Genomic DNA, 25,164 nt, shown 5'->3' with positions numbered 1-25,164 from the left:
TGCCTTCGGCATTTAGTCATGCTGGCCACATGACCATGGAGACGTCTTCGGACAGCTCTGACTCTTCGGCTTTGAAAAGGAGATAATCACCACTCCCTAGAGTCGGGAACGACTAGCACATATGTGTGAGGGGAATCTTTACCTTGACCTTTACCTAATATAACTTTACACCAATGCTATTGTTCAGGCCGAGAGACATTTCTGAAGTATTCTATATTTCTCCTCAACCAGTTGAAAAAATTCTAAAATACAAGTAGTCCCTGAATTACAACCGGTTGCTTAGCAACTGCTCTAAGTTATGACAGAACCGCAAAAGCTACTTACAACTCATTTCTGAAGTTCCAATGACTTATGAATATAATGAGCAGGCAAAAAAACAAATACAGCTCTTTAAAAATAAATCTTAATCTACATATCAAATAAAGCAGTAATAGGACTTTGCAAATAGAATGCAAAAAGAATTGGGTATATTTAGCTTATAGAACGCATGGTCTAGAACAGGAGTGTCCAACTCAAGGCCCACTGGCCGGATTTGGCCCACAGTGCTTAGATCTGGCCCGTGGGCCCGCTCTGAAAACAGAGAAGGACTGGCCCGTGGTGCCTCTGCCAGCGAAAATGGAGTTTGGTAGGGCCATGTGCGGGCCTCCCGTGCTCTGTTTTCAGCCCTGACTGCCTCTTGTAGCCCTCTGCCAGTGAAAATGGAGCTCGGGAGGGATTCAAAGTCCTTTCTAAACCTGCAATTCTATGAAATATACACTAAAACAATTAAATATAAAGCATATTTTAATGGGAAGGACAAATAATTTGTATAATTCCTGGAATCTAAACTTTAATTTTTGAGACAGCATTCACATATCCCGTCTACATTTCATTTGGATTGATATTTGCAATGTAAAATTCTGACTTTGCTGTCATCTTGTCCAGGCAGAATAGAAGCAAGCACTGGCAGCAATTCAGATTCGCACACAGAAGCCATCATACTTATCTACCCAAAGCTGAAGTGCTGCTTTACTGCACTCTGAGCTTTCATCTCCACTTTGCTTCAACAAGCTAATAGCTGGTTTGTCCGTCTAGAATAGTAGCAAGTAGCATTTTCATGCATTCTCTCCCCCCCCTCACCATTGCAACCCTCTATCTGTTCATCACTTCCACTATGTGAGAATCGTATCTGTCTAAATGAATAGTACTGGTACTTTAGCTCAGGATATTGCTAATCATTCTTATATCATATTCTTATATCATTGACTAGGCTGAAATTAGTGGATTACTTCAAATTCACCATCAGTTACAAATTGATCTCTTTTAATCATCTGATTGTCTAAAACTGCATAATGGCAATATGGTGAATTCAAACATATATTTTGATTTCACAATATGTCTCAGATGCATTCCCAGCCTCTAACTCTCCTGATTTATTGTGACTTGGCTTGATGTCACTCCTCTCCACTGATTTACAATGCAAATCCATACATTTCTCAGTAAGGGACACAGCGATGGCTTTAAACACTGTATAGGAGAAGGCATGACATCTGAATCTGTAAACCGATTCCCATTAAAACTGCCGTTTGAAACAACCATGAATTGTTCTTCAGTGGCTAAAAGTAAAATGTTGTAAAAGTAAAACGTTGCAAGAAACAATGGATGGAAACTAATCAAGAGAGAAGCAACCTAGAATTAAGGAAAAACTTCCTAAGAGTAAGAACAATTAACCAAGTGGAATAGTTTGCCTTCAGAAGTTGTGGGTGCTTCCTCACTGGACGCTTTTAAGAAGAGACTGGACAGCTACTTGTTTGGAATGATATAAGATCTCCTGCTTGAGCAGGGGGTTGGACTAGAAGATCTCCAAGGTCCCTTCCACCTCTCTCTCTCTCTCTCTCTCTCTCTGTCTGTCTCTCTCTCTCTCTCTCTCTCCCCCTCCCTCCCTCCCTCCCCCCCTCTCTCTTATTAAATGTAGAAAAGCTAGATAGTCTTCACAATGAATTATCTCCTACAGAATTAATTGTTCTTCTGGATTCCCATTCTGCTTGTCTGTGTTTAAGTCAAAACTATTCCTGCTTGATCAAGTTTCCCCAACATGGCTGAGGCCGAGAATTCTGGGAATTGGAGTCTAAGACATCTGAAAGGTTTCAAACTAGGGAAAAGAGACTTAATCAATGCCCACTGAGCCATTATAATCTTTTACATCTGTGATAAAACTAACTTATTCATCATTTTGAAAGATTAAATGACAGCCAAGGACAATATTGTTTGTACTTGCCATATCTAAAGCTTGGGCAAGTAAATCCCAAATTAATAGGCTCCTCCTAATCTTCTCCTTTATCTAATATCTTAGCTTTTCTCTACGATTAAACAAATTTCATGTACAGTGTTACAAGGGAAAGGCATGTAATACCTTTTTAATAGAAGGCCTTTTCTGCAAAACCAACTAGGTAAGCCTAGTTAGAGTTCAACTCGCTTCTTTTATGCTCTTGATCAATATTCATCATTGCAGCTTGTGAATTATTCTTGCTCCAATGTGAACGATTCATAGATGATTGTTCTGAGAAGGTTGTACTGTAATTGGGATCCTGTCGTTGGTCTCTGTTGCTCTCAGTCAGTCGACAGTCTCGGCTGATTACATTAATGTTTCATCTTTTATGACTCAGTGCTGCTGAACCTTTTTGTTCAAAGCAAAAGCTTGCCATTTCTGTCCTCAATTATGTTAATGTTTAGATTCATCTTGATGTGCCTTATCTGTTTTCAAATGCAGTCAGTTGCAAATTATATACTGTCAGTGGGGAGAGTAGCAAAGGCCCCTCTATGCCGTAGAGAATTCTTTGAGATTTTTTTTATCTTTTGTGTAGATGTCTTTTTAACTTGCGGCTAATACAGAAAAGGAATGCAATAAATTTTAGGTTGGGATAATAAGAAACAGAGAGAAGTGGAAATCAACAAAAGCATTCCTAAGTAACTACTGACTGTTAATTTTAATGTGTTTTCCAAAATGAATGCTTTGAGAATTGATTATGCATGTATGCAAGTTAAAAAAAAATCTAAGTTGTTGGTACATTTTGGACTCAGTTATTTGTCAAAAAAAATTTTTTTTGTTTACATCAGCATTCCTCAGTCTGGTACCTGTTAGAACTGAAGTTCTTAAAATTTTCACCCCAGCAAGGAGATCATTAAATTGGGTAATTCTGTTTAAGTGGCAAATAAATAATTTGATCCTTACATTCATTTCTGGACATCACCTTCTAATCTAGGTATAACTTTCCCATTCTGGTTGAAATATGTACTATGAATCATCATGAATCTTGATACAGTTCAAAGGATCCAGTAAAATCCAGTTTTGGGTTCCTTTTCAAACTGATATGAAATAGCAATAGCCCTTAAGACTTATATACTGATCTATAATGTTTTGCAGCACTCTCTGAGCAGTTTACGACATCACAATATTGCCCCTAACAATCTAGCACCTCATTTTACCAACCTTGGAAAATGGAAGGTTTGAGTCAAGCTTGAGCCGGTGATGATTGAACTGCTGCAATAGGCAGTGTAAGCCCTGCAATACTGCATTCTAACCATTGCGCCACCACAGCTCCAAAGCTGTATAGTTAAAATACATTCTTTTGAAATTTTTATTTAATTCTTGCAGGTAATTATCTTATTAGATATTAATTATTCTAGGGAAAACCTTTTATGCTTCAATAAAAGAGTAACTTGCTTAGGAATTGAAACCAAGGTAGAATCCCACTCAGTAGAACAAAGTTGAACAGATTTCCTGCCTTGTGGTTATGGTGTAATGCTAGCAAGTCAGCATTTAACAATAATGAAGAATGTCTATCTCATTTTCATTCCTCCTGGAGTTTAAAAAAAGATCCCAACCTGATGTCCTAAAATAATTCTGCTGTGAGCCAGCTAGAAAAGTTCTCAATATTACTTTGTCTAGTACTTTTGGTTTTGTTTTAAAGCACAATTGGAATTAAATATGAAAAGCAATAGGAGATCCAAATTATAAGATGGAAGAATGGCCACCTTTGTACTTTCTTTGTTAACAGTTCTTTGAATGCTAGGATTGATTTCAACAACAATAACAATAAGAAAAATACATAATGATACATATTTCATCCCACTTTTCTTTCAAAGATAGTGTAAAAGGTTCTTGATGCTTCATTTCATTTTTAAAACAATACCATGAAATAAGCTAAATCAAAAGAGAGTGTCTGGAACAAGATCACTATAAATAACACTAACTACAGTACAACATTACACTGTCTAGCATTAGGTTACATATTCAAACAATGTGCTTTCTGTTTCTCTCTCTCTTTCACATTCACTAAACTGAAAAGTCAAAAAGCAGCTGAAAAGAAGACAGTAGCAAACTACTTCCATATTCCCCAAAAAAAGGCATGGTTGCATCCATATAATCATCAAGATCTGAACCTGACTTGAAAGCAACTTTGATTTTTTATACATATGCAAGCGAACAAACTGATGGAAAATATATAATTATTTTGAAACTAACAAAGAAACACAACTGCTATCTTTTTCTCTGCCATTTATCAGTGTCAGCTGTGTCTCATCTCTATAGTCTTTGAGATATATAGGAAAGATAGAAATTCATAGAAAAAAATCTCACAGGAAACATAAACATCTGCATTGTTACTTACATATACTAATGCTACTGAAAAGGAAATAAAATATATTGTTTAGCAATCTTCCTCATGAACTGTCTTCAGCTTGGTCAAACAGCTAGTCTATTATAGAGCAATATTAGGTCAGCTGATTTCATGAGTGAAAAAAATCAAAGAAAACTAAAGGGCTCCAATCAACCCAGACTGGCTACAAACAACAGCATGACAAAGTAGCAACAATGGTGTAATGGAATATCTGCAAGAAGTACCATTTACTTGCAAGCAAGAACCGGTCATAAGCAGTGGTGGGATTCAAGTAATTTAACAACTGGTTCTCTGCCCTAATGATTTCTTCCAACAACCAGTTTGCCAAACTGCTCAGAAAGTTAACAACCGGTTCTCCCGAAGTGGTGTGAACTGGCTGAATCCTACCACTGGTCATAAGTCACTTTCTTTAGTGCCACTGTAACTTTGAACAATCACTAAATGAACTGTTGTAAGTCAAGGAGTATCTGTACAGGCAAAACAAGAGCTCTGGATGATGTGAGAACGGTTCCCCCTTCTGTCATTTTTCAATGGCAATTAACGAAATCATTAAGATTGCAGCTTAGTTTAGAGTTTGGGTAAGCAGTCAGTTTCACAAATAAATGAGATGGATATTGTTGCAAATTGCTTGGATTCAGCAAATAAACAAATAAGAGTTAAAGCAAGACTGATAAAATGGATGAAGAGCTTCAACAGCCACCCTGGGCTCTGCTGCTAGAAATAAACCAGAATGATGTCTCTGACACTTGATACATGCAATCTAAATGCATTTGGATTTTGTTTTATGGTATAGTTGGTGTGGAAGAGATTGCCTAGGGAGTTAAGAATTTTATTTAACCATTTACTACTCTGCTTTCTTTTGAATACTGAAATAAAAATTAGTACTGGGAATAGTGACAGAAGTGTGAAGTGTATCAGTACTTGATAAAACATCCATTAAGGTAGTCACACTGCATGGTGTTTCTTGGCACCAGTCCCAACCTTATCAGAATCCGAGGGACTTCACCTTGGAACAATAAATATATAAGCAATATGAAGCCACTTTCAAGACAAGACAAAAAAAGCTTTATTTATTGAGTTCTTATGAGCCCTGACTATCCAGGGTTATTTTTTTCCCCTAGTAATCATGCTAGCTGGTACCAAGCGTTAACAGAGGCATATTTTCTTGCTGGTTAAATGTGCCAGTCTTTTCTGCCTAGTGATGAAAGCAAGAGATTGGCCAGACGAATAGTAATGAAGATGGAAGAACTGTGTGCAACAGACTTTGGGAAATCAAATTAATATTTTTACGCATATAACAAAGTAAAAAAGCAATTCTATAATGGCAAAGCCAGATCCTTAATGGTTTAATGGAACATTCAGAATAGTAAAATATTCTTGCTCATACAAATCTGGGTCAAAATAAACACTGGAGAGGAGCACCAATCTTTATCCTTCTAAATATATATTCAGTGCTGCAGAAAGACCAAAGGGAGCATTATTTAAAGATGAAGAGGTTCCTTATAATATATTAACCTAGGGACATACTGTTATCCCCGAACAAGACTTCTACATATAATATTTCTCTTGAATATGCAGCAGTCATTCTAGAGTGATTCTTTTACATACAGAAGTGATATATAGAATTGCTTCTGTTTCAACATAAACTTTATGTAAGCAACCCAGAGCTATTGGTTTAAATCACTGCCTCATTTCGACATGGGATCATATGTATCAGTGGTGGGATTCCAATAATTTAACAACCAGTTTGTCCAGGATCAGGTTGGCTGTCGTGGGAAGAATGGCCCATCCCCGTCCTCTAGCTCCACCACACATGTGGGATGATCCTCCCATGACGGCCAACCTGACCATGGGTGAAATGGTTTTTAAATTAAAACCCCCCACCTGCTTTCAAAGTGGATCCTGGGCTCTGCGCTGCAATGGAGAAATGGGAAATGGAGTGACCAGCACGAGGGAAGGAGAAGGAGCAGGCTAAAGAAAGAGGGAAAGTGGCCTTTTCCTTCCCTCATGCCGGCTGCTCCATTGCCCCTTTCTCCATTGCAGTGCAGTGCAGCTCCCAGGATCCACTTTGATAGTGGGGTGGGTGGGTAATTTAACATCTGGTTCTCTTGAACCGGTGCGAACCAGCTGAATGCCACCACTGATGTGTATATTGCATAGAGTTTTGAATCAAAAGAGTCAAATGCAACTAGCATGCAAAATATATATTTCTTTTCATTGCTACAGGAGAAGAACAAGGAGAATGAATTGCGACTTCAGTTATTCTGGAAAATGGATTATGAAGTTCTGTTGTTTCTGCCCATTCAGTATGAATAGGTAGAGTGACTCACAAGTCCCATCAATTAAACTGTGTTATCTTGTGGGACTCAGGAAGTGCACTTTCTCTGTTGCAGCTCCTGTCCTTTAAAATAATGTCCCACTAGAGATGTGTATAGCCACCACCCTGTTAAAAGTCTGGATATTTTCCTAAACCTTGGGATAGGGTTGCGGAGGGGTAGCTTATGTTGCTATGTCTGTTGAATGGCTGGGTTGGGTGTCCTGTTATTCTGGTTGGCCACAGCCTTTGTGATTTGTATCTCTACACATTTTTCTTTTTTATTTGCAGGCTGTCCAGATTTGCTACAGTGTTGGGTGGCCTTTCAATGTGGATTAAATAAGTAAAGTTAGTAAATACATCCAGTTTTTTGGGATAATTATTATGATGGCCTTTTATGTTTGCCATTTTTATATTTTCACTTTTTATCTATTGTTGTGCATCATCCAGAGTCACCTTGAGTGAGATGGGTGGCTATATAAATTTGATAACTAAATAAATTAATATATACATAAATGTCTTGCTTAACTAAATTGTGTTCCTGTGAGTTTTATATGTATATGCAAGCATATTTTCTCAAACAAATGGTCTATAATGTTACGTTATAATTGCAGCCTGTCTCAGCTTTGGGGAACACTATTTTACATGCTGTACTGCTGTGTCAATGCCACCTAATTTCTAGAACATTACTGCAATTTATTAGTATAATCAATAATTATTTTTCACATTAACAGTACTGACAGGTGCAAAATTCTGTTATGGCAACAAAAGGATATATAATTTCCTTTCATCCTTTTTTTTTTTTTGATGAAAGGGATAAAATATTCTAAATATTTAATGTTAAACCAGTTATTTAATCTATCATCAGGGAAAATTGATCTAATACACGTAGCTTGGCTTTTGACAACAAAAATATTTCAGCATAATTATTATACACTTTAGTAATGCATATTATTCCAAATTTATTTATTCATATTTATTTATTTCAGTTTCAAATTATGAATCTGTCCCATAGAGGACAGAAATGAAGAATGGATAAGACATTGAAATGATGCTTGTAAAAAGGCTGTTTATATTGCTAGCAGCTAAAAAACTGAATTAAAGGGCAAAAGCTCTCAAGACTTCTAGGATGACCTGGGTGAGATCCATGAATTTCAAAATGTTTTGGGAACATATTCTTTATTATGTACCATGTAAAACTGATTTGTTAAGGCACCAGGCTAGAAAGCAGGAGTTTGTAATTTCAAATTCCATCTCAGTCATGAAAGACAGTTTAGGGTGTTCAGATCAGTCACTCTCTCTCAGCCCAAACCACCTCACAGAACTGTTGTTGTGGGGAAATAGTAGTATTAGGTATGTTCACCACTTTTAAGTTATTTATAAAAAATAATAAAAGTGAGATATAAAGAAAGGAAGGGAGGGAGAGAGGGAGGAAGGAAGGAAGAGCTGTTTGGTGCTGTGTTGATTTTCCTTGGAACAATAAGTTTTGATGTTGAATTTTATTTGATCTCATAAAATCCTTCCTTTCAACACTTCTGAAGTGTAATTTGCATGTATTTTTGAAGGACTGTGCTGTTATATTTTTCTAAATGCATTATGAGTACCACAGCTTTAAGGAAACATCATTTTCAAGGCCAAGAGGCAGACTTAAAAATACCACCTGTGTGTCCTAAATTTCATTAATTTTTTCCTTGAAGAATATTGTTATCCGACGACACTGTTAGTGACAGAATAAAAATAAGCAGAGGCAATCCCTTTGTGTGCCCATTCCATTTCAGTTCTTTTCTGACCCTGGTTATTTAAAAAGCTGTTCATTCAGCACAGTCGTTTAACCTGCATTAATCTTCATTGATTTACTCAAAACATACAAACCATTTTACTTACTTGACTCTTTTCCTGTCCCTGCCTCTGCCCTCCCTCCCTTTGAACCTATTTAAAGAGAGTGCTGCTAACAAAATAACAAATCTTTGGCTTCGGATCCTTTACCATTTTGCTGACTGCTAGGAGTTTTAAAAAGTGTCAATGCTCTTGCCTTGTCATTTGCACAATCCAACTTTTCACTGCAACCACTGAGATCAGCAATTTTGCAAGCCAATTCAAGCCAGGCATTCCGGGACAGGTATATTCTCCATGACAAAGTGGTCATTTCTGCACTGCAATCTTAAATTAAACTTGCTTATTGGGATCTATAGGATTCTCCTATGTTAAGATAAGATTCAGGATCAGCAATAAGAACGTCAGAGGTTTTTCCCCCCCACCAAATTTCAACTGACTCATGTAGAATTATTTGGAGCATGCATTTTTCTTACCCCACAACCCAGTCCGTTTCTTGGCTCACACACTATTTTCCTCATTTCTGATTCAGGAAGCAGGCCAGCTCCGCATCCTGGAGTGGGACACAAAACACCACCCATCTGCAGAACGTATTCTTCTGCGCCATAGCATTGATAACGATTGTACTGAAAGAAAAAAAATCAGGCTCTCATAAATAAACTTTAGAAATTTGAAATCTCTCACTAATGAATTCAATTAATCTGGACAAAAACAGAAAATCTTATTTCATATTAAGGTGCCAGGAATTTTTCACAACAGAATAACAGAGTTGGAAGGGACCTTAGAGGTCTTCTAGTCCAATCATCTGTGAGCCCATTTTAGCCGCCAGAGGCCCTGCGGGCCGGTCCTTTGATATTTCCAGGCCAGCCCCACGGGGCGGATTTAAGCACCCCACGGGCCGGATCTGGCCCATAGGCCTTGAGTTTGACACCTCTGGTCTATAATGTTCTCTATCCACTGGAATTATCTAGATTTGGAGAATACGACAAATGCAAAAAACAAAAAAAAAATCATTAGAAAACAAACTACAGATGGGAAATTTAAATATTGCACATTCTGAGGCTTTCATCCAGGCACAATATCCTGAATCAGAAACAAGAATAATACTTGAACACCTATATATCGATTTAAATTAAAGAAGTTATCACTTACTTTCAGTATAGAGAAACATCTCATTAGCAATTATGCATTGTGATGCACTGATCTGTACCAATGGAAGTAGTATAACACCCAGAGGAATAAAGAATTCTATACATTTGGGGTGTACAGCCTAATATCTTTCTTGTTTATTAAAGTATTTATGGTCTTGATTACCACAGCCTCTTGATAATTGACCATAAATCATACATGTAAAGTTAATTAGGGCTAGTTTTGGGGATTATCCTGGTAAGAATTGCCTTCAGTGAAATGGACAGTTATATGCATTTGAAAAACAAACAAACAAACAAATAACTAAATAAATTTGATTCATTGGATTCAATTTGGGAAACGAAATGTATTTTCACCTTGAAGATTATGTTTATATAGGAACCATGCCAAACCATTATACTATACTTTTCTAAAGACAAAAAAAAAGGACTAGATGAACTCAAGAAACAAAATTGTGTTATATACATTCACCTAATTTATTATTCAGTCACAAGTTGTCTTTTGTATTTTAATCAGTATTTTCAAATGTATCTTTTAATTTCATCTCTCCTCCATTCAGCTTCATATAATTCAGTCAATACAAGTCCTACATTGTAATAAAAAGCCAACTCAGTTCCAAAATATGCCACTGATGTACCTATAGAACACATGCTTTTAATGAGTTTCCTTGCACTGAAATAGCGTACCCATCTTAGGGGCAGCCACATATATTGAAGACATCACTTCTGGAAAACTCCAGATTGCAAAAATCTACCCTACAGGAACTGAAAATGCTTTTTTAAAGAAATGAATCCTGTTTCCTCTTCAAGCCAATCAAGTCTATGTATATCTACATTGTATTCTGTAGACCTGCTAGTGAGGCTTTGCGTTTCTTCAAAGGATGAGCTGGGGCAACACACATCTACTTGCAATCTCTACTAAATCCAATTCTGTGAGAAAAATATAATTAGCATAGGATTTACCTACTTGCAACATAAGAAATGATCAAGTCAAAACAAAGACTTGTAAAAATTCTATTTCAATCCTATATAGTCCTTCTTCATTGTTGCAGATGATGACAACTTCCCTGGATGAAATGTGAAATCCTAATAGTGGAATTAAGCTAAGGGCCTTACTCATGGTCAATCATCCCATTACTTCCCATTTGGATTATTGCAATGTGATCTACACGGGGATGCCCTTGAAGTATATATGGAAAGTTCAGCTGGTGCAAGATGCAGGAGTGTGAACAGTTATTGAGTTTTTGGTAGAAGCAACGGTATACATCTCTGCTGCGGGAACTACATTGGTTACTAGTTTCTTTCCAGGTATGATTCAAGGTATGATTCAATTGACTTTTAAAACCCTATATATGGCATGGCTGTGAAAGTTGGACCATAAGAAAGGCTGAGCGCCAAAGAATTGAGGCCTTTGAACTATGATGCTGGAGAAGACTCCTGCGAGTCCCTTGGACTGCAAGGCGATCAAACTTGTCAATCCTAGAGGAGATCTACCCTGATTGATCTTTAGAAAGCCAGATCGTGAAGATGAAACTGAAATACTTTGGCCACCTAATGAGAAGGAAGGACTCACTGGAGAAGAGCCTAATGCTGGGAACAATTGAGGGCAAAAGAAGACGGGGATGACAGAGAATAAGGTGGCTGGACGGAGTCACTGAAGCAGTAGGCGTGAGCTTAAATGAACTCCAGAGGATGATAGAGGACAGGAAGGCTGGAGAAACTTTGTCCATGGGGTTGCGATGGGTCGGACATGACTTCTCAACTAACAACAACATGGCATGGGAACAGGTTATCTGAGTGATTGCCTCTCCCCAATTTTATCTTCTTGTCCCACCAGATCCAAGAGAGTGTGTGCATATTACAGGTTCTGTCATCTAGGGAATTAAATCTGGCAACCCCTAGGTGGCAGACCTTCTCTGCTATGGCCCCCTAGTTGTGGAATCTTCTCTCCAAGAGTTGAGGACATCCTCATCTCTTCTAAGCCACCAAAGGTCCCTCCAGACCTGGTTATGCCAGAAAGCCTGGAGATTCCAGGAACAGGTGAACTAGTGTAAAGGCTCCATTATTATTAACATCGCTTCATCTATTATTTTTTATTTTAGTTTTAATTTTTTAAAATAATGTAATGATAATTACATTATTTATTGTTTTAGTTTTGAGCAGCATGGTGGCCTAGAGGTTAAGACACTTGCTTCATGCTTGGGAGGTTGAGAGTTCAATCCTAGGCAGCAACAGATGTTTCTCTATCAAGGTGCAAAGAGAAAATATCTGCTGTGAATTCTGCGTAGGTGTCAGGAAGGGCATCTGGCCAGCAAACACTCAGCTCCATTCAGTTGCCCTGACTCCACCCCGATTAAAAGGGATTGCAGGGTTGTAAAAACAAAAATAATATTGTTTTAGTTTTGCTGCATGCCAGTCAGAGCCACTTGTTTGTAAGATGGGCAGCTATATAAATTATATAAATAAATAATGCATGGAGGGTAGCTTTTGTACATTGTCTGCTATATCTAAATAAAAGCACCCTTACCTTGACAAACAAATCCCCAAACCCTCAAATTATGATCTATTGGAAACACAGAAAATAACAGTTGGAAAGGAAGTTGGAATCATCAATTTCAGCTCACTACCCATTGCATGAATCCATAATAGGATTAATAATCACATAGAAAATAAGTTATGGAAATATAGTACTTGCTAATATGCTGTCATATTTCTCCCTATATTTCATAAATTCTTATTTATTAATGTCTCTGTTAATAATGAGAAATCGCTTATCCGAAGCAAAAAGAATTAGCACACATGAAGAACAAATCACAGTGTTGGTGTTGTAAAGTTGCACTAAAATCCACAATTGGCAGAATTTCCCTGTTTTAACGTTAGAAATAGAGGCAGTCCTCTACTTATGATCACAATTAAACCCCAAGTTTCCATTGCTAAGTAAGGCAGTTGTTAAGTGAGTTTTGCCCCATTTTACAACCTTTCTTGCTAAACTTGTTAAGTGAATCACTGCAGTTGTTAAGTTAATAAATGGTTATTTTTTTGTTCTCTCTCTCTCTCTCTCTCTCTCTCTCTCTCTCTCTCATCTGTGTTTATCTATCATTTATGTATCTGTCTGTCTTTCTGTCTGCCTGTCTATCTCTATCAATCCATCATCTATCTATCTATCTATCTATCTATCTATCTATCTATCTATCTATCTATCTATCTATGACAGATAGATAGATAGAAAAATTGATGATAGATTGGTAGAGATAGACAGAGAGAGAGATGATAAATAGACAATAGAAAGATAGATGATAGATAGATGATAGATAGATAGATAGATAGATAGATAGATAGATAGATAGATAGATAGATGGTGGAGGCAGGCAGGCAGGCAGACACACAGACAGATCGATGAGAAATAGATATATTAAGTGAATCTTGCTTCCCCATTGACTTTGCTTGTCAGAAGATCACAAAAAGCTCATCATTATGATACTGCAACCGTCATAAATACATGCCAGTTGCTAAACATTCGAATTTTAATCACATGACCTCCGGGATCCTGCAATGGTTGTAACAGTCGTAAGGGCCATTGTAACTTTAAATGGTTACTAAACAAATGGTTATAAGTCGAAGACTACCTGTACTTTTCTTTAGCTACTATTTTTCTAAAAAGTCAAGTTAGTTTTCTTCCTGATTCTATAGGCCAGGAATTACAAGTGAAGTTGCCAGCTTTGCAGCTGTTACTTTTTCTCGACTCATTCTACATTACAGGATATGGGAGAAAAACTGGAGATCTAATGTAATGTACAGTACATCATGTTGAATTTCTGGAAGAAAACTAACATAAAGAAGGGAGGGAGGAACAGGTGTGAATAAAACTAAACCTATGGAAAAATATGGTAGCTTAGAAGTTTGGTTGATGTGTGTGTGCGCATGTGTGTGAAAGAGGGAGAGGGGGAGAGAGAGAGGGAAAGAGAGGAAGCGGGGAAGAGAGAGGGAGGAAAGAGAGAGAGGGAAAGAGAGAGAGAGGGAAAGGAGGGAGGGAGTGAGGGAGAGAGAGAGAGATAGGCTGAAACTCAGAACATCTTGACTGTTCCAGCTTTGGGATGGTCTGGAAACGTCTGCCATGGTGAGTACGGCAAAACTGAATGTGTCTTTCCCTTTCTGCTCTGAATAGCATGTCTAGCAGCCTGCCTGATGGACTTTTCAATATCTATTATGGGCTCCTCAATTTCTGCAACTCAAAAGGTAAACCAGGTGGATTCACAGACTTTGGAGAACTACTAAGCCTCAAGTCATTGTCATCAACCAAAAAGTGGACATTGACATAACTCCCAAGTGAACGGAGGTAGCATTAATGTCTCTAATCAGGAATTCTGGCAATAGATACCCCTAGAACAGATATCTTACATATATCTGCCTGAACTAACAAAACTAATTGTCTGCATATATTTTAATCAGAGGAGACATGAATGAATTAAATATAACTATCTTTGCAGCCAATATTCGCCCTAGCTGAATCAAGCTGGCAAACTCTAGAGACATATCACTTTTCCCTAACTCCCTAATCCTTAGGAGTGTTCTCTAAAATAGATGGTGTATTCCTCAGTGCACACCGTTGGAGGAAATTAGGGTTGTCAAAATTTTATTTCAAGAATCATTTATAAGACAATTTTACTAACAGGACACGTAAACCAATGCTCTACAGGGTTTTAATTTATATGGCCTCCTATGAATACTAAAAGTACTTCCACACAAAACTTTGGGAATAGGAACTATCTTTACTGATCACAAAAAGGACTTAAAAATTCATTGTCAACTAAAAAATGTCATTAAAGAAGAAAAAGAACAGCAGGATTGATACACCTGAAATACATACCTGACAAATAAAGGATATTTTTGAAGTTGAGTTATTGGATGCCAAGAATTGCAATTTTCCTTCTAATTAACCAAGACATGTGATAGCATTAACAAATCTTTTTCCATGAATCTTCCTACTAACATAACTATTTTTGTTACAATTCTTAAAAGATGTATTTTTTAAAAAAAATAAATCCCTAGCATAATAAATTTGGTATCCATTCTCCTCAATTTCTATTTTTGAATAGCTATTTAGAGATGGAAATGCTTGACAAACTTTTTAAAAGTGTGGATTTTGACATACAATTGCATTCCTAATTGTTTGACATCAGAAACTTGCAAATTAAATAATAGAAATGCAAATCATACTAAATGAACCCATCAACTCTTAGTTCATTTGGTTTCACAAAGAAGAGCAACAAAGATGATTAGGGGACATATAAAACACACTTGCTGGAATTGGTAACATGATAGTAGTTTTCCAATATCTAAGAGGCTGCCACAAAGAAGAGGGGGTCAACCAGGGGTGACATGCTCCCGGTTCGGACCGGATCACCCGATCTGGTAGCGATGGAGGCGGGTGGTTCGGAGAACCGGTAGCAAAAATCCCTGCCCCCCCCAATGCCCAGCTGAGCCGCACAATCATCAGAGCCTTTTTTTTACTTTTAAAAGCATTTTTTCTACAACCTCTTTGGCCAAAAAATGCTTTTAACAGTAAAAAAAAAAGCCTCTGATGATCGCGTGGCTCAGCTGGGATCGTCAAAAAACCCCCTTTTTTTTCTTTTAAATGCCTCTGATGATCCAAGCTGAGTTGCCTGATCGGCAGAGGCTTTTCAAAAAACCTCTGCCGATCGGGCAACTCAGCTGGGATCATCAGAGCCTTTTGAAAGCATTTTTTTACAACCTCTTTGCCAAAGTGGTTGGAGAAAAAATGCTTTTAAAAGTAAAAAAAAAAAAAAATTGGCCACGCCCATCCAGTCACATTACCCCACCCACAGAACCGGTAGTAACAGATTTTACATTTCACCATTGGGGTCAACCTATTCTTCGAAGCACCTGAAGGCAGGAGAAGAAGCAGTGGATAGGCACTAATTAAGGAGAGAAACAATCTAGAACTAAGGAAAAATTTCCTGACAGTTAAAACAATTAATCAATGGAACAACTTGGCTCCAGAAGTTGTGGATGCTCCACCACTGGAGGTTTTTAAGAAGAGTTTGGTCAACCATTTGTCTGAAATGGTATAGGGTTTCCTGCCTGAGCAGGGAATTGGACTAGAAGACAAGGTTCCTTCCAACTCTATTATTCATATTTTAAAAAGGGAAAGGTAGGTATGTTATACAAAAGAATAATTAAATCAGTGTTTATTGTGTCACAACCTGAAACTCTGTAAAGAGTTGATAGGTAGCATTTAAAGGTCCTAACCAAATGAATAAAAAGAAAGGATGAAGCACCATACATCTATTTATAGTTCAGGCAGTCTTCATCATCTTATTTGTCCACTTGTAAATTTACTGCCTGTTTTCTGCAGGGATCCCGAGTTGAAAAGCTGTGGTAGGTAGTGCATATACAACAATTAATAAAGTGCCAAGATAGATACACAGAATAATCATGAATCAATTAAAAGAAAGGAAGTGAGAGATAGGTCACATATGGGAGTCTCCTCTCCAATATTAGAGCACTGGGAAGGTCATGAGATGTGCTTCCCTGGAGGACTTCCCTGGAGAGAGAAGAAGCTGTCTCACTTGTGTCTATCGTTCAGGATACCATCTTTCAGAGGCTCACTCACCTGCTCCTCTCCAAGAATTCTGAAATGATGCAGCTCTTTAATCAAGGAATCTGGACAGCCCGCTACAATAAAGAAAGAGATCAAAGTGCAGGTTAGAATGGATTCTGACTTGCTCAGTATGATATACTGCAAGAATACAGCATCAACGATGGATACCCTGCTTAAACAGCATCATAAAATACTGTGAACCTAGAAGGGATATACTTCCATATTGCATTTCAGAACAGTTTAGGAATGCTGCACATGTGAGATGCTGAGAAATAGGGAAATTAGCAGAAGAGGGTTTTCTGCACAGCCAGTCTCAGCAGTTTTCTTGGAACTTGGGTCAATCGTGCCAGAATAATACATACTCACAGAAGAAGGCATCTGTGAATAGAATATTGTTCCTTAAGACTGAGTTGGGTAGTGTGGGTGACACATGGGATGGAAGCAGGGGTGAAATCTACTTACCTTCCCTAGCAGTTCGGAAGTCCGCGTGCACGTCACGTGCACGCACAGACCCTCTGCGCATATGCAAACCCTTCTGCACATGCACAGAGGGTAAAAAACAGGTTACTTCCTGGTTAAAACCTGGTTAAAACCAGGAAGTAATGACGACCGGGCGGGTGGGCAGAGCTTCGTGCTGCCGTCACTACCGGTTCTCTGAACCACCCGCCGCCATCGCTACCAGTTTGGCTGAACCGGTCCAAACCAGTAGCATTTCACCACTGGATGGAAGCAAGGAAGAAGAGTCAGCCATGAACATTTTTTGCCATACAGATGCACAAGTTGTACAGATGTTGAATGAGAATAGAAGGATTAGAATCCATGGAAACAGATTATTAAAATATAACATAATCTTCTAGGGTTTATATACAGGAACTAATATTCCACCCAAATAATATTTTTTTCTCATTTCTTACATTTATTTACTAACATATACAGTACATTATATCAAATAAAATACAAAGCAATAAACGTAAAGAACCATAATGAGAGAAGGTCATAAATGTTGCTTGACTTATATGGAAAAGCACTGAAACCTTTCAAGAGATTCTCCCTAGAGAATTAGTTAAATTATAGTTTACTGGAAACTACTCAATATTCTAAAAATATACATATATCAAAATTGGTTAAATGTTATTTTTTTAAAAAAAAAAAACTCAGCACTGAGATTTATATGAACACTAGAAATAAGCTCACTGATAGAAAAACGTTGCTAGAACTTGAATAAAGATCCCAGAATAAAGATTTATAATAGAACCAAATATATATAGCCAAATCTACTGCACTAATGTCATAGTACACTCATAAATATTGGTTCATCCTTTCACTCTTTTTCAAATCTCAAACTGTTGAAAGTAATTAAAATGCTGATGCAATGGTAAGACCTTTATCCTTTTCATGTCTAAGCTAGTGTTGAAGAACTGTATCTTTATGACCCCATAATTACTCTTGAGGTGTCAGACACTGATGCCAAAGGATTTAGTAAGTGACTTCATTGTACTAAAATTCACTGCTTTTAGTTAACCTTTTCTCCTTCATATAGTTTATTCTCATTAAGAAAAAAAAACCTGAAGAATTTGGACTGAAGGTTAATCACAGTTGCCATTGATAATACACAGCAGAGAGAAACATGACCAAAATATATCCAGCAAACAGGCAATGAGAGATTAATCAGGACAAAGGAAGAGATATGGAGATTTGTGATTTTCAAGAAGCAATAAATACATTATTGTCCTGGTCAGAAACTATTTAAAAACACAGGGAAAAAAAAACAGGAATGATATTTTATAGTGAGCAAGGAACATCAAGATGCTGGCTCAGTGTTCTTCAATCTAGCCAACATTCATATATTTGAACCAATTCCCAAAATTCTCAATCGATAAATTGCTCGGTTAACTCTGGAAATGTAAGCCCCTTCAAGGGATGTTTAGATTGGGGAAGGCCTCTGCTATCTTTTCAGTCCTAACCCTAATCCTAACTCTTCATTTCTACACTGTGAAACATTGAAACCCTTTGCTTAAACATTTAGAATGCATTAAGCATGACTCAGTTTCTGGATCTTCAGCTTTTTATAAAGTACATGAAGTCTGTGGATAGACTAGAACAGAAAGTACTTTCTTCCCATGAATGCAAATAGTAACTGCTATTTCAGTGCAAATAAAGATGGAGAAGGAATTATTTTAATAAATCATCTCAATTTTTTTTTAATTTTATGCTGCTAATCTGAAGGGCCATTGCTGTTTATTTGATTAAAAAAAATAAATTCATGCTCTTGACCAGTAGTGAAATGTAAAGTTTGTTACTACTGGTTCTGTGGGCATGGCTTAGTGCGGGGTGTGTGTGTGTGTGTTTGTAATGTGACTGGGTGGGCATGGCCAACTTTTTTTTTTTTTTTTTACTTTTAAAAGCATTTTTTCTACAACCTTAAGAGGTTGCAGAAAAAAAATGCTTTTAAAAGCCTCTGACGATCAGGCAACTCAGCTGGGATCGTCAGAGGCTTTTAAAGGCATTTTTTTTCCTACAACCTCTTCGGCTGAACCGGGAGCATTTCACCCCTGCTCTTGACTGACAAGTCAATATAGCAAACTTGCAAAATAAATGCTGTTGCTTTTTATTTTGGAGAGGGATCAATAGAAGAGAATATTTGTAGCTCAGGGTGGAACTGTGGAGTCCTTGGTGCTCTCTGAGCTTGGTTGTTTTCTTGCAGACATTTCATTAGCCAACTAAGTAACATCTTCAGTTCTATGTTGGAGAAGAGATGTTAAAGAGCATAAGGGCTGTTAAGTGCTAGCACTTAGTTGCCATCTGCCTGCAATTAGTGCAAGTTCGAATCTCACCAGGCTCAAGGTTGACTCAACCTTCCATCCTTTCGAGGTAGGTAAATTGAGGACCTGGATTGTGGAGGCAATAAGCCAACTTTGTATAGAACAACACCGCTTAGGGGGAGCGGAAAGCCCTAATAAGCAGGTATATACAAAAAAGTATGCAGGCTATTGCTATAATGCAGTGTTTCCCAAACTTTTGACATATGTGTACCCCTTCTATAATTTTCGTAACACTGAGTACCCCTCATAAAAAACATATGCTTTAATAAAAATCAAAATATATTTATTTTTTATTTTTTTGGTACATACACAAAATAAACGAAAGTTATATTATAAAGAACATTTATTTGATTCAATGAGAAGGACTAAATTGTTTATGTTAAGATGACAGATCATCATAATTTGGTTCCCTGGTTGTTAATTTTAATCTGAGATGCGGTTCCAGGTCCAATAGTCTGTTCCTTTTTTTCGACTTAATGTCTACAAATGCAGAAAAAGCAACTTCGCATAAATATGAAGTTGGAAAAGGCAAGATGTATTTCAGGACTTTTATAGTATAGTATAGTATAGTATAGTATAGTATAGTATAGTATAGTATAGTATAGTATAGTATAGTATAGTATAGTATAGTATAGTATATAGTATAATGCATTGTAAGCTGCCCTGAGTCTAAGGAGAAGGGTGGCATATAAATTGGACTAATAAATAAATAATAAATAAATAATATGGAACTATCCCTCTCTGGAGACTGTAGCTACAGTACACTATGTAATCTGAAGTTGCAGATTGCCAAAATGCCCATTGTTTCATACCACTTCACCTAGAAGTTTAAGGCGATCTAACGGATCTGTTCCCTTTATTTTATCCTTAAAAATCCTGCAATATAAATTGGTTAATTGAATGGGGTCTTGACCTTCCATTTTAGTGCAACACTCTATTCCCTACAGCACAATGCCAACGGACAGGAACTTACACTTTTATGTATGTAAAGTCCCCCCACTGACAATTACATAAAAGGAAAGAGTTTATGGACCCACAAGATGTATCTGGTGAAGTTCTAGAGATCATATTCTGCCTGGACATAAAATAAAGCCATCTTCCTTTTACTAGTGGAATTTTGCACAGGGGCCACTCAGATTCTGTTCCTAACAACGCTAAGATATTATATACTAATAAGCAAAGCAATGAAATTCTAATATGCAGTAACTGTTTCTGTTTTGATAAAGTATATTGCCTAAACCTGGGTAAACTGGGAGACAAAAGGTAAAATCCCCATTTGGATGTAATTCTAAATAAACGTAATTATAAGCAAATACGTGTCTTATTTTCTTTAAAATCATCTCGACAGCTTTCTCTGCAGCACTGCAAAACAGTTTGTTTGTTTGTTTTAAACTAATATAAATATTTTATTTATATAGTCACCTATCTTGTGTCAAACTCTTGGCATCCCACAAAGAACATCAATTTACATTGGTAAAACAACATCTATTTACAGAAATTTACTGAGCTGAAACCAAATCCAAAACCAAACCAGGAAGTGTAGTTAAACTTTCATTTCCCAGAAGTTCATTTCAACAATTTCACCCTGTCTCCGTGTTTTGAGGAAAAGTCAGCTTCAAGTGTTTTTTGAAATGTTAAAAGGGTGGGACACACTCAACCTTCAAAGGAAAAAAAGGCACATATCACAGATCCCATAAGATGGCATCATTTAAGGGAGGGTACTAGAAGTGTTCCTGCCCTATCTTGGTAGGTAGAAGTTAGGAAGAGATGGTCCCCCAGATAACCTGGGCCAGGTTCCATAGAGCCCTTTAAAGGTAATAAACCAACACCTTGAATTGCACCTGGGCGGAAACTGGGAACCATTGCAGCTAGCGCCATAGGAATGTTGAGATACCCATAACTGTGTGTGCTGCTATATTCTGGATCAGTGGTAACTTCTGAGTAGTTTTCAAAGGCAGCCTCATTTACAGGAGTGGGTTCTACTTATCTTTACTACTGGTTCACAATGGGGCCGCTTGCGCAGAAGCTTCTGTGCATGCGCAGAAGCGTTCTGATGATGTCAGGGTTGGTGGGCGGGGCCTCCCACCAGTTTTATTACCGGTTCTATAGAACCGGTGCGAACTGGGGGCAACCCACCACTGCTCATTTAGAGCACATTACAATAATTCAAACTGGGTATAGGATGAACCTGTGCAAGGGCATCCTCTACTTTTGGGCTGCCACCCATTGCTAGAACAAGAGATCTATGGTTTTATTGATCCATTTTATTGATGAGCTTCTAGTGCTGAAAAAAAAAACACCTTACCATATCAGAGACATTTCCATACACCTATGATACGATTTAAAACCTAGCCTGCTATATATGCCCAAGTTCATTAGTTGAAAATACAGATTCATATTGATATTCATTTTGCCAAATCCCTTAGCAAAGACTTCTGGCTCTTTGTTCTATTTCTTCCTCAAATCTACTTGCTTGAACAGTAAATGCTATGCAATTCTTGCCTGAGACTGGAATAGATAAAACAAATGACAGGAAATGCCTTGCTAGCAATATAGAGAGAGCATATCAGCTGAAACAGGGAAAATTCTGCAAGAGTGATTGTGTGACGCTCTGGCCTCTGCTTGCAGAAGCTCTTCCCTCTTAATAGCTGCTTTAAGGCCAAATTACTCAAAGTAAATGGACCGCTATGCCATTTGCTTCAAAGATACCTTCTTGCTAACCTTTATGGCAGATAAAAAAATATCAACAGGGAAAATGTTTGCATTTCAGAGTGCTGCTTTTTATTACTCAAGTATTTAAAGAAATGGGCATTTTTTTTTTACTGTCTTCATTTGAATCTCATTTTGGGCTAAATGTTAAATATATTAACTTTCTTGAGGTTGTTAAATTTGGCTTTTCTCTCTATCTCACTGCTATATGGCAGCCCATTCAAACACACTAAAAGAGGACCAAATTTTGACCATATCTTATAAAATCAGCAGGCCAAGGGATTTAGAGCAGTTAGTGAAGACGATTAACAGATAGTGCACTTTAATTAATGATCCACACCTTAGTAATGCACTAACATTTAGTGTTAAAATGTAGATGCGATAGTGAATTTTTAAACATTGGGGTACATGCCTCAAGGAATAAAAAGTGGAACTATTACGATTTTAAATTTTTCTTGAGTTTGGGATTCAAATAAATGCATGTTTAAATCATATAAATTATTATTATCTAAATGAATGCATTTAGATAATGTGGATGCATTTGACTCTGCCTTTGAAAATGAATGGAGAATCAAGTGTTAGCTTCAGATTCTTGCCTTATGTCGTGCCTTCTATGAATTAAGATGGCATCTCATGGGGACTGCATATAAAAGGAGAAAAACCTCATCCATGGTAGACATCAGGTGATACTTACAATAAACTAATACAGCCTTAATACAGCCAGCAATCCCATTATAAAAAAAGCACATCATTAATAAAAATCCACAGTGAAACTCAGTTTCAGAAAACCATCAAAAGAAAATCTTATTATATGTTAAGTGGATAAAGTACTTGAAATCAGAATAATAGAATCACAGGGTGGAGGGGACTTTGGAGGTCTTCTAGTCCAACCCCCTGCACAGGCAGGAGTCCTTAGTCTATCCCGGACAAATGGTTGTCTAATCTTTTCTAGAAAACCTCCAGTGATGGAACATCCACAACACTGGGAGGAAAGTTGTTCCATTGATTAATTATTCTCACAGTCAGGAAATTCCTCCTTATTTTTCCAGGTTGAAATTTCCTCTGATGATCTTCCACCCATTGTTTCTTGTCCTGTCCTCAGGTACTATGGAGAATAAATCAACAATTACTTTCCGATTTACTGAAAACCAAATTACTAACAGCTCCCAAAATGCAGAAGACACAAATCTGAAGCTGATGCTCCAGTTCCACAATGCTCATTGAGCAGAACAAAATGATAGACCAATTCTCGAATACAGCTCATCTGCCTGGAACCCGCACTGTATATCAGCCATTAATACAATTGAGTGAGTCCAGAAACATTTCACAAGAAGAGTACTCCACTCTTCTGCTCACAATAGAATCCCTTACGTCACCAGGCTCGAAATTTTGGGATTAGACACCTAATACAGTACATACAGTAGTTTTGTGTTCCCTTTAGTTGTTTGAGCAGTGTATAAACTACTGTATGTAAAGAACAAAGTATTTAATAAGGCTATTTCATTCAGATCTCGGATGTCTTCTGCTTGTGTTCCCTTTATTTTTTTGAGCAGTATATATAAAAGCGAAAACCACTCATGCATTAATCATGAAATCTCCAGAACTGTAAAGCCTACAAACTTGAAATTTGCCACGTATGTTCCTCTTGGCTTCTAGGTGCTCACTTAGAAAGGATTTTTCGAAATGACCATTAGAGTGTTAGTATTTCCTATATTATTATTAACATGCTCTGATGCTAAGGAGTTGTACTCCCCCTCCCCACCTCAAAAGAAATCTGTTCCAAATGCAAAACACCAGCAGAGCAGAGGAGTTTCACTTTCACTTTTACTTTCACAGCAGCAAGCAGCTTTACTACAGAACAGTTGAGCTAAGCCACGCCCAGCCTCCTTCCTATCTCCTTGCTCACACAGCAAATACTGTTTGAGTTTCCAAGCACCCCTCAACTCTCTCACACACTGACAGGATGCTAGCCAGATGAATACTGATGGATGCTGCGGGCTGGGACATTGTACTCCCCCTCCCTCTCTGTTCCAACTGCCAGTTGCATTATATTAACACACTCTGATGCTACAAAGTTACACATTCTACATTAAGTTTCAGGCTGCAAGTGTCAATTTATCAAGCCCGAGCACATAGTTTCATAGCGAAGCACGGGCGTCCAGCTAGCAAACAAACAAGCAAGCAAACAAACAAACAAACAAACAAACGTTCTTAAATACAGTTCTCGCTAGGAAACCAGAAAGTTTGAGCAGAAAAGCCCCTCTTCTAAGGGGTCATTATGAACTTCTCCACTTGCTTAAGCTGCTGGACAGCTCCCTGCTGACACTGGCAGACAACTTGTCTTGTTTAGCAAGGGACACTTTCCCTTCAACACAAGGTGACTTTATTTGGCTTCATTTCAACAGTAGCAATTTTGTCTGCTGCCAGCCATGCTATTTATACCTATTAACTTTGGTTGCCTTGTTACTGTACATATCTTGAGGCTATATGCACAACAGGCCTAGGGAACAAAGTAATATCATGGTTTTTATTTTTGGTTTTCAAAAGTAGCTTTCATCTAGAACACATCCCTCCTTTACTAATATTGTATCCATAAATATTATAGTAGAAAGCTCATGATATGAATAGGAGGTGAAAGGTGCTTTGCACTTGTGCCCTTCTTGCTGTTGAGCACAATCAGACCAGTTCATGAAAAGATTTATCTTCTTCATCTTTTATTCAAAGAAAAGATGAAATCTCCAAAGCAAGCTCTTTTCTTGGATTTCAACTTTCATGCTGGCATGGGTCTTTGAAGATAGTCAGCCTTTTTTTCCCAGAGTGCTAGGAGAGTATGAGAACTTTCTCTATGCTGTGAAAATGATTCTAAGAAGGGCAGAAAAAGACCAACAATAGCTGAGTAAAAAGTAGAATTTCATTACCGAGAACTGGAAGGAGAGTAGAGATGTATAGGTCAAAGGCAAAAGATAGGGTCTTTTTAAAAAGGAGATCCTTAAAAAAAATTAACAATTGTATTAAAAGAAGAATATTAGAGGGCTTCAGGATAACTGAGTCTTTGGGG

General features: G+C 37.5%; 1 protein-coding gene across 1 annotated transcript in view; it reads right to left on the bottom strand.

The window, feature by feature from the left end:
* The window catches only part of PRKN (parkin RBR E3 ubiquitin protein ligase), a 719,133-nt gene that overhangs the window by 104,336 nt on the left and 589,633 nt on the right, over window positions 1–25,164 (bottom strand). Inside the window, exons 8-9 of the mRNA XM_070951429.1 lie at window positions 16,588–16,649; window positions 9,282–9,431 (exon numbers count right to left, since the gene is read on the bottom strand). Of these exons, the coding sequence (XP_070807530.1) occupies window positions 9,282–9,431; window positions 16,588–16,649 (212 nt within the window). The remainder of the gene's footprint in view (window positions 1–9,281; window positions 9,432–16,587; window positions 16,650–25,164) is intronic.

Source organism: Pituophis catenifer, unplaced genomic scaffold (assembly GCF_029215685.1).
Source record: "Pituophis catenifer annectens isolate HBS135680 unplaced genomic scaffold, rPitCat1.0.hap2 SCAF_1, whole genome shotgun sequence".
Classification (NCBI taxonomy): domain Eukaryota; kingdom Metazoa; phylum Chordata; class Lepidosauria; order Squamata; family Colubridae; genus Pituophis; species Pituophis catenifer.
This window is presented reverse-complemented; position numbering and strand designations above follow the sequence as displayed.